Source organism: Phalangium opilio, unplaced genomic scaffold (genome assembly GCF_054372755.1).
Source record: "Phalangium opilio isolate 3A_F unplaced genomic scaffold, DU_Popi_V2 ptg000089l_1, whole genome shotgun sequence".
Lineage (NCBI taxonomy): Eukaryota > Metazoa > Arthropoda > Arachnida > Opiliones > Phalangiidae > Phalangium > Phalangium opilio.
Genome location: NW_028324194.1, coordinates 2,860,751 through 2,871,895, shown reverse-complemented (window position 1 = coordinate 2,871,895; position 11,145 = coordinate 2,860,751). Strand labels below are relative to the sequence as shown.

The 11,145-nt window shown below is 36.7% G+C and overlaps 1 protein-coding gene across 1 annotated transcript; it reads left to right on the top strand.

Annotated features, from left to right (window-relative positions):
• The first annotated feature begins 926 nt into the window (after positions 1 to 926).
• On the top strand, positions 927 to 8,119 carry LOC149646996 (uncharacterized). Its single transcript, XM_089849574.1, has 3 exons — positions 927 to 1,038; positions 2,787 to 3,028; positions 6,618 to 8,119. The coding sequence occupies exons 2-3, from the start codon at positions 2,800 to 2,802 to the stop codon at positions 8,117 to 8,119; spliced, it is 1,731 nt and encodes a 576-aa protein (XP_089705700.1). The 5' UTR covers positions 927 to 1,038; positions 2,787 to 2,799.
• Positions 8,120 to 11,145: the final 3,026 nt, after the last annotated feature.

The window sequence follows — 11,145 nt, the reverse complement described above, 5'->3', positions numbered from 1 at the left end:
CGAAATAACATTTGGTGTTTATGTTTATCACTTTATTATTTTTTGAATTTTATTTAAAGGGACTGTAAAGCCGGCATGTGGGTAAAAGGTATTTGAAATACGTCATAGGCACGTGACAAATGAGAGGGAGTGGTTCAAAGAAACTTAGCTCGTCTTATTTTAATAACTACCACTTCGTGCAGGGAATATACCTTTTCGCAAATTTATGCGCGCATGCGCTTGTCGTGCGTCGTGGATAAAATAGCAGACGACGCCATCGACCTACGGAGAAATAGCTGGGATTGTAGATAACAGAGTAAATTTCAATCTAAACTATGACAAGGACTAGGTTTCAACTCCCAATCCACGTGGAACCTCTGTATCTTGACGTCACTTGGTGCCTGGAACCTCTGTATCTTGACGTCACTTGGTGCCTATGACGTATGGCAAACCCGCCGATGCCCACTTTACAGTCCCTGCAATGAAAGCATCGGCGGGTGGGTAAAAATGATTTGAACTACGTCACAGACATCACGTGATGCCAAGATACAAAGACTCCTCATAGAGTGGAACTGGACATGCAAGATTGCAGCGCCAATTCCCTGGAGTGGTATTTTTCGAAATGAAATGAACTAAGCTTCTTTGAACCACGCCTCTCCTCGGTCACGTGACTCTGACGTATTTCAAATAATTTTTACCCACCCGCCGATGCCAGCTTTACAGTCCCTTTAATTAAGATACCTTCAATTAGTTTAAGCAAGTCGCTACACTCTATGGGTATTATTTGGCTGTGGAAAATGGTTTATGATGTAATTTTTTGTTATCGATGAAATAGTGTGAAATAATTTTTGCCCGTAATAGTACCGACAGATGGCGTTAAAGGTAAAACGTGGGGGCCGAGTTCAGTTCATCAAAAAGAACGGGTTTATGGAAGGCAGAAACTTCTGATTGACGATACGAAGCGGTGGTCGAAGAGCGCTCCCAATCTTGAGAAATCTCAACGTAATACTTATCCTTTGGTCGGAGGAGTCTCCAATACTTGCGTTCTTGAAGAAATAGGTAGGTTCACCACCAACTTCAAATCACCGTCCAATTGTGTTTTCTACTGTCAACAAGTAAATGTGGTTTAATATTACTAATTTACGATGAAAAAGTTCAGGTAACGTAACATTATCGTTAAAAGAATGGCTGCTTTTTCTAAATATAAAAGGAATTTAATATTAATAGTAAATAAATGGTATCTTACTACAAAATAATTAGCATTTAATTAGTCTTAACAGAAGTGAGATGAGACTAGAAGTGAAGGGCTCTAGCATTGATAGTAGATCCTGGCACTAGTGAACAAATTTGAGGATTTTATGCCGCTTCCCACGCGCTAAAACAAGAGAGAAAAAAATTGGTCGAGTTCCAAAAACATTTCCTACCCCCTTCCCCTCAACCTAAAGCCGCGCAACACGGACGCGGGTGCTTGAATCTAGTTTGGTCGTCTACCACCGCGAGCGTCTCACGTTTTGGAGGGAGATTCTGAAACCGCCATTAGAGGGCCAACCGTTGGTGTGTTATCAAGAATATTCACTTTCGCCGAGTGAAGAATTTGGTTAGCTCAGTACTTCTGGTCTCATCTCACTTCTGGTCTTAAAAGTAATCGAGGACTGTTGTGCCATCCGCCATTGGTTTAGTGGCGTCTGCTAAATCGAACCTCTTACCCCTTGTGAGAATTCAGCCAGTTTCGTAGGGGTAAGAGGTTTGGTTAATTATTTACACGAGTCACGTTATCTGAAAAAGTCTCAAAGTCTCATAGAACCCAGCGGTCCTATAACTCCTATAAAATCCTATATTTTTCAACCTGTCTTATATTATCCTCTAATTTCATGACAGGTCCTATGATAGCCCATATTTTTGACCTAGTCGAAGTTTTCGTATAGTTTATCATCAAATTTATCAAAAAAAAAAACTCTTTGTCGAGATCACATTTGACTAGACACCGAAATTACTTTGCTGGCCCAGGATTTTTTAAATTATATTTTAATTAGGTTCTTCTTTTCAAAGTAAAATCTATTTTGTTATTTTTTGTGATTTTTCTTCGTAGTTTAAGCCAAAATAGTTATAATATGAGCATTTTTAATCCTTTATTTTCCTATAAAAACACATTTGCTCCCATAATATCCTACAATTCTAGAAACAATTCCCATTTCTCTATAAGAAGTTTAAATTTTTGGCTGGACTCTCTGTAGTGTTATGTATTAGCATTTTTAGTCCTATATTTTCCTATAAAAGCACATTTTTTCTCCTATATTTTCCTATAAAAGCACATTTTTTCTCCTATATTTTCCTATAAAAACACATTTTTTCTCCTGTCTTTTCCTATAAAAACACATTTTTTCTTATATTTTCCTATAAAAACACATTTTTTCTTATATTTTCCTATAAAAACACATTTTTTCTCCTATCTTTTCCTATAAAAACACATTTTTTCTCTTATATTTTCCTATAAAAACACATTTTTTCTCCTATATTTTCCTATAAAAACACATTTTTTCTTATATTTTCCTATAAAAACACATTTTTTCTCCTATCTTTTCCTATAAAAACACATTTTTTCTCCTATATTTTCCTAAAAAAACACATTTTTTCTTATATTTTCCTATAAAAACACATTTTTTCTCCTATCTTTTCCTATAAAAACACATCTTTTTCCTATAAAATCCTGTAATTCCAGAAACAAATTCCTATTATTCCTGGGCTCCCTGGAAATTACGTCAGTGCCTTTGTTGCGTAACGCACTTACATTATTTTCCTTGATTTAGGAATGGAAGACTCATGGAACGATGTGCTGGATCTAGTCCTAAAAGAATACTTACAACGTTAACGCGAAAGCACGTCGACGCCGTGCTCTACAACTTAACCGCTATGCTGGCCTGTTTCGGAGCTGGCTTTGACGTGCGGCTGGTCAGGCATACCAATATTCATCCCAGGCTTTCACCATCACCCAATCACTGGATAGAAGAGGAAGAGGAAGAGAAACGACTCTGGGGAAGTAGAGAACTCGGTAAGTTTATCTTCCCTCCGTTTGCACTTTATTCACTACTGAAGTTTTATGTTATAGTTTTGAAGTGTCTTGAGTCAATATGCTCTTCTTAAATTTACCATAAGTTCATAAGATATGTTCATACATAAGTTTGTCACTGGTTACAAACTGGAGCTTGTCATGAAGTGAATGATGTAGGTCATAGATTCAGGGTAAAGCGAAGGAGGCCTGGTGAGGCGCTGACAAAGGCTTAGTACTGCAGACTAAATAGGAACTCGATGGACTGCAAAATTAACCACAGAGTGTAGTTCTACAGTTCTCGCGTCGTTCTCATGAAATGACTGACGTAGGTGAAACTTCATAGATTCAGGGTAAAGCGACGCCTGGTGAATGGCGCGCTGTCAAAGGCTTAGTAGAGACTAAATAGAACTAGATGAACTGCAACATTAACACAGTGTAGTTCTGCAATCCTCGCGTCGTTCTCGTGAAGTGACGTAGGTGAAACTTTATAGATTCGAGGTATAGCGACGCCTGGTGAGTGGGGCGCTGTCAAAGGCTTAGTACTTACTAAATAGGACTAGATTGACTGCAAAATTAACCGAGTGTAGGTCTTCAATTCTCGAACTAGTTCGAGCTGTAAGTCTCTAGCATTACGAAGTATCAGCGGTGTCATACATGGATTACGCTAGAGATTGTTCACTAACCGTGTTTCCCATGTATTTCTATCGCCAACTACATGTTCCGAATTATTCCTTCATTCCCCCAATTTATTGGACCAAAACAACGGATGTCGATATAGCGCCATCTCTAGGCAAAATAAATCGTTTTTGCGGATTTTAAAGATGGCGGCGCCCAATCTTAGGCGGGATTTCAATTTTTGACGTCAAAGAACACGTGACATTTGGTCCAATTTTCTTTTAACTTCCTGTTTGGGATAGTAGCTGCTGCTAGGGGGCGTTTGGAACATGCGTGTTTTATCTTTTAGGGGGAACGAACAATCCCTAGCGTTAGTTAATCCATGTGTCATACTTATGGAATATATCTTATGTTAAACGCAAATAGTGAATCAGAAATAGAAAAATTTTCCAAGTTAACAAAGTTTAATTTGATCTTAAGATAAAAACAAAGTATGTTTATCATTAAACAGCTGGAATTGACGTCGTCTTGATATATTTCAACTTATCCTAAAATAGGTCTTTTTTTAGTTAAATTAGTTAACTTCTAACGTCTTTAGATAGTTATTCAAAGACACTTAAACGCCTCGTCTAACGGCTTATGCTACCCCCTCCCTTTTTTTTTCAAAATTTCTGCCTTACTAATTTTGCAGTATTTAACAGTCAGTTGTGATTTAAATAACTTTTTTAAATAATATTTGAAGTTGGAGAAAGATGGTGGTTCTAACCAAAAGTATATAGATATAATAACATTAAAGTACACTGTAATATGAGAAGCCCTCCTTTATCCCAGAATAGTGTCGACTACCTTACCGGCACACGTAACAAGACGTGAATAGGCTCATAAAGTAGCGGATACTAGCTCTAGTACCAAAAATAAAAGTTTGGATCCCTAGCATCATGTACTACTTACTGTAAACCAATGACGTCAAGAAGCTCTTCCCTTGTTGGTTAGTTCCTGTAGGCGGTTGAGCGGAGAGTGGTAGTTTGCTACTCTGTTTACATGTCGTCTACAGACAAAGGCAGGGAATTGTTATTGAAGTGTACTTTCTGATTTTAAATCCGTACACTTTTGGTCTAGCCACTTATGTTTCAGTTCATTGTTAACATTCGAAGTCCTATTGGAAACTTATTTCTTGATGGATAAGATTTGGAGAGTAAAGAATTTCCATCTGTTTATTTAGAGATATTGTTTTGAGTACCATATTTAGTCAGAAGAAAATACGTCACCCCATTATCCAAAAAAAGTAAGTCCTAGCAGAAGGGGATAATACAAGAAGGATGACACTCTGGGTGCGTTCAGTAACGCTCAACGGAGACCAAACGCGTTGAGCTCCGTTGATCAACGTCATGTCATGTGACGTATTAGGCTGCTGAACGGTTTTTTGCAAACTTTGCGTTGTATCGTCTGCTTACAGTTCATGGAAATGGATATGCGAGGACCTGCTAGCCGAAATAAGAGCAAACTCTGACCCGTAACTTAGCCAAGGCTTAAGCTTTAAAACCCAATAACTTTTTAAGCTTCATAGATATAATCGAAAAAATTTCATAAAATAATTAACAGACACTATTCATTCGCATTCAGTCGCTGCTACACCGATTTTATAAATAGTTCCGAAATTATCCATCTAATTAACTTCTAGAAATCGTTCAGGGAGATAAGTTTCCTCCATTGCTGCTACGTCACAAATGCGTTGCTCAACGAAGTAATCGGCTCTTACAGCCGATGACTTCGATGCCTCTTCGCTTACAATCGTGACGTCAAACCGGAAGCTCCGAAAATCGTTCAGTGGCGAATGCGCATTCAACAGAGCCTCCGTTGAGCGTTACTGAACGCAGCCCCAGTATCCTCTTAGTACTTTAGTTATGAAACGTCATTCTTCCCAGGCGAGGAATTCCTTTTAATTTGCTCTCCCGCTCAACATCAAACTTCAGATGGGCATCGCACTGTGCTAGGGGGAATTCTATAGTTGTTTGGCACTAAATCAACCCACAAACCTTGATTTTTGTCTTGACGTGGGACAAAAACACACAAGCGCATGCGCCTTGGCAACAGTTAAGAGCTAATAGAGTATTAGTGAGGGAACTATTTATCGCGTATGTGATTCGGATTAGTAACCTTGTGCACTCCAAATTTAAATTATGTTGGGAAGAATGAAGTTACACCGGAGCCTCCGAGATATCTAGGCCCATGCATGTAGCGAAGCGAGAATATTTTTTCGGCTAATTTAGTTCGCCGTGTTTTCCCGCTTGGTGGCGCTTTCAGCACCGTAAAATAAACAAGTTCAGCCTCATGACCCCGTCGACTGCTACAATATTAGGGCAAGGTATAGACGTAGAGCGGTGAAGCCGAGGTTGCGGATAGTTGAAAAATGTTTTTGAAAATTTCCGAAGACCTTTATTAAACAATCATGCCAAAGAAGTAAAGGATAAAAATGTTAAGGTTAAAAAAATGAAAGGTTTTGAAGGGGTAAAAAATCCTCTAATGGTATATTAGCAACTTCAAGAAGTTTTGTTTTACTAAAAAAACGATGTTAAAATCTCATAATTACTCTTTTTGTCCATACAATCTAACCAATATATTCAATAAAAAGTGAATAGCCCCCAAAAAATTAGGTTAATTTAAAGGTGAAACCTTTCTCTTTCATAAAATTTTTATAATTGGCCCCTAAAATGTCATCGATAATTTATGGAAGACCCCGGTCGCAACGGTCATTAAAGCGCCACCTCGTACACACAAAGGGTAAAAATATTTCCTCTATGAAACTGGATATTTCCCCACGTAAAAATCGACATGCATGGGCCTAGATATCTCGGAGGCTCCGAGTTACACTTACCCCGCTATGTGGTGGTACACTTCTCTCTCAGAGAAGTATTATATACTTCTTTTCATAGTTGCCTCTGTGCATTGAGATTTCGATTGGTTTTCATTTCAGGGTCACCTTATTTGATGGTCGATTATGAATTTTCTACGGTGTCTGGTTATCCTCATAATACTTATCACGGGCAAACTAGGCATTACAGGCCCGGTTTAACCTTCGAAATGGGTTCTCCAATGAGGTTCGCCGAGTCACCGCAACATAATCCTAGCATAGGTTCCGGTGGCTCTTCTCAAATCCAGAGTCCGAGAAGAAAATCTTCTACGGCGAGTAGCGAGAGCGAGCACGGTTACGTAAGCTCAAATTCTGGCGTGGCTCATCCCGTCGTTAGCATGCTGCCAATCGGGGAAAGGGCACCACCGGGATACGTAGAATATTTCCGACAAGATAGTTACCAAAATCAAGTGGCCTCTACCACCACCGTCTATCAGGATTTTTCACGGTCTTCGCCTTCTCACCAACAAGACCCGAGTAGCGGCGCCGCTCTGCAATACTACTATCAAGAGTATCGAGGAGCCGGTGCCACAGTCACTAACGGTGGTCTTTCATCCTCCGAACAGCCTTATTACATCGAACGATTTTATCCCGATAATATTAGGCCTGACGTATTTCACGTAGAAAGGATATATCCCGAATTTGTAGGTAGGATACCGGTTCAAGAAAATTACCACGCGTACGATAACCCCTCCTCGGCGCAAAGCGCTAACGGCGCCCCACCAGTACCGGCACCGAGAACTCCTCAAAGAATAGTGTTTGGACATCGACGAACCTCTTCGAATGTCTCTTCTACCTCAAACGCCTCGTCTTCGAACGTCAATCCATCCTTTCACGTAGAAGATTCGGATAACGTCGAGATGGACCATTTGAACTCTCCCGGCGCTGTAGTTTTGTCCTCTCCAACGCCTCAACCGCCCCCGGTCCCTCCTTTAACCCAACAGCAGCAGCAGCAGCAACTAGGAGTCGTTTACGCGCCAATAGTTAATTCACCGTTACATCACTCGGGCTCCCATCCCGGTACGCCTCGTCGACAGAACAGTCTGGACGCCTCCACCGATAGACCCTTGACCGTAGACTATCGATACCGCCACTCCTCGGCCCCGCCCAATCAACATCACGCGCATTCTCCGGTGGTGTCTAAATTCAAAAGTTCCGAGGGGCCTCGAACGTCGCCGAAAAGATGGCTGACGCGTAATAGCGGTCACGTTGTCATCAACGGAACTACTTCGAATGGTAACAACACTCAGGCGTCACCCGAGACCCCGAGTGGAGATGAGAATTCGCGAGTCAGGTTTGTAATGAACCATCACGATAAAAACCCCGTGGCTTCTCCCACGCGTCAGTTAACGGCCTATCATCATCCCTCGCCTGGTGGACAAAGATCGAGGCCTAGGCCTCACCCGATTGACGCTAAAACCTTATTGGATTTACCCGTCGAAGGACAATCCCAGGATGGCACCGTACCACTCACGGCTGTCATGCAACTAGGAGCGCATCGGCCAAACCAACAATCGCAAAGAGCGCCGACTATTCGCGAACTTGAAAATGAGTTTCTTTCGTAGCTATTAATTAATCGCGTTAATTAATTAATTAATTTAGCCTAGTTTCATTTAAATTTAATTAATTTCCCAAGTAGTTTTAATAATTTAAGCGTAACAAAAAGAAAATATAGGGAACTAATTAAAAACTTAGCTTAGCGAAAACAAATGATAGTTAAGTTTCTAAGTAACAAACAAATATTATTTGAACCAATGAACGGAATGAAAACCTGAAACGTAAAAGTGTTAAAAGAGATGTACCGTAGGTATTTCAAATAATATCACTCGAGTCTCTTTCTCATTCCGAAGGGTACGTAGCCGTAAATAATTCGCCTAATGTATAATAAACTAAACTAAAAAACAAAAAATCCTAACATTTTGTATAAATATATACGAGAAAATGATAAAATTTTGGCTGATACTTAAATTATATGGTAATAGATCGACAATCTTTGGAAACAAGGTATTTGCTTTTGATGATGAAATTACAATTAGGTTTTGTTTTTAATAATTTTTAATATAAAAAAAAAAGGAAAATGATGGTGAAATTGCTGTAAACATTCCATTAATTTTAATTATTATTATTATTATTATTATTATTTTTATTATTATTATTATTTTTATTATTATTATTATTTTTGGGTAAGTTAACTAAACCAGTTAAAAACAACTCAATTTCTATCAAATTTTAAAACAAAACTTTTAATTTATGTGTTAAAAATGTAAATTAATTGTAACGGTTATTTTATTCTAGATGTCTCGTAACGAAAAATAAACCCTCGATCGTCTATTTAGTATTTTAGTATTTATAATAACAATTAAACCTTCCTTAATTAGCCCTTTTCTGTTGTTAGGTATAATTAATATATATGGGTTTTTGGATACCAGTGAAGCTTACTTATTAGTTAATAGTTTACCAACTATGAAATCCAGTTATTTTAAAACGTTATTAACATGCAGGCACCCAAATTTTAAATAAATTGTTTCGCCTATTTTAACCCTTTTATATACTTTAAAGGTCATGTAATTGCTGCAAGCAACCAATCTTAAAAATTGCCCGTTGTAACAGAATGCCCCCTCCCAGAAACCGCTGCACCGTATTTCAAAGCTTGCATTAAACACTTTAAAATTTAGTTATTGGTGCGCTTTGATCATTTTTCTATGCAAATTCTACAGTTAAAAGAAAAGTTAAGCTAACGTAACATAATATCCTTAAAAAGAACGGCCTTTTTCTAAATATTAAAAATAAAATAAATTATCTCTTATTACAATATAATTAGCATTTAATTAGTCTTAAAAATAATCAAGGACTACTGCGCCATCCGCCATTGGTTTAGTGGCGTCTGCTAAATCGAACCTCTCAATCCCTACGTGAACGTGATTGGTTGAGTTCTCACAGCCAGAGAGGTAAGGGTAATGTAGGGAATAGCCAACTCGATAACGCGCTTAACCGATTCGATTAAGCAGACGCCACTAAAGCAATGGCGGATGGCACAATAGTCCTTGATTATTTTTAAGACTAATTAAATGCTAATTATTTTATAATAAGAGATCGTATATATTTTTTTAAATGTTTTTCCTTTTATATCTGGAAAAAAGGCCGTTCTTTTATGGAATAATGTTACGTTAATTTTAAAATTGACTAAGTGTAACTTCATTCATGTTTTTCCACTTTAGTCAGCTTTATACTACCAATTTTCTTTCTTGACAATTTCCGTTGGCAATGCCATAATAATCTTAATTAAAAGTGCTTATCGTATTAGAAAAACATTATTTAACCTCAAAATAATTCAACTTTTTAGACTTGGCCATTAAATTTAGCGTACAATTTCAAATCTATTCAAACACGTGAAATATTTTGTATCCAAAAACCCTTTATAAATGGATAACAAGTTAATTGATTTAATCAAAATTAACTCTAAATAAATGAATGTTATTTTATTTAACATTGAAATGAAATAAATTTACAAATTAAAATTAACTCGTTATCCATTGAAGTACCCTACCATACTTAATTAAAACACTTCGTTATTTCCAATCAATCAATCAAGGGTTTTATTTTAGGTTATTTTTAATTAAATAATAATAATATTTTGGTGCTTACAAGTATTTTTTAAATTTCTTTTGTAAATATAATTTTTAACCCCTATTATTTTTTTATTTAGAGTGGTGATGGTTAATTGTGATACGAAATTTGTTATTTTATTATAATCTTGCCTTTACATAGATGCGATATCTCCGCACATAAACAAACAAACAAACAAACAAATAAACATAAACATGAAAATAAAATACAAAAAAAAGGTGCCTGAAAGTCAAGGACTTTTTTTACAGCAAATGTTTAAAGTGTAAACAATTACGGCATAAAATATAAACATACGTAAAAAATTTAAAAAATAAACTTCAAGGAACTAGTCGTTTAAATAATATGTCAAATGGGTCACATAGATTTGGTGTTTATTTAATATTTGTTTTTCCATTTTTTTTTTATTACAGAATTGTGCATGCGGTATGTGTTTAATTGCTCATTAATTTTAAATTTAAATTAAGATTTGTTTCGGTACCATGCAAAGGTTTTTTAACGAGGCAGCTGATGTGTAATTTTTTTTTTAAGAAAATAATTGTATTTCAATAACCACAAAATATAAAAAAGAAGCTAATTAACACATTCCTTAGGTGTAATTAATTAAAAAAAAAATACAAAATGAATCTCTGATGTTGAAGAAAATGTATACTAAGCAATAGATAACAAAAACCATAAAGGTGTTATTAAGGTGGAAAATACGAGATGAAAATTCAATTACTTTTATTAATATTACTTGGATTAATATTTACTTTAATTTTTAGTGCTGAGATGCGAGTTGGTAATTTACCGGCCGTAAATTACCGGTAATTTACCAAATACTGCGTAAATTACCGATTTATATCTTACCGTAATTTTAGAATGGTAATTTACCGGTTATTACAAAATTACGGCGATAATAAGCCTGTTAAAACATAAAATATTATAAATTACGGTAATTTTTGTAATTTCAAAATTTTAATCGGTA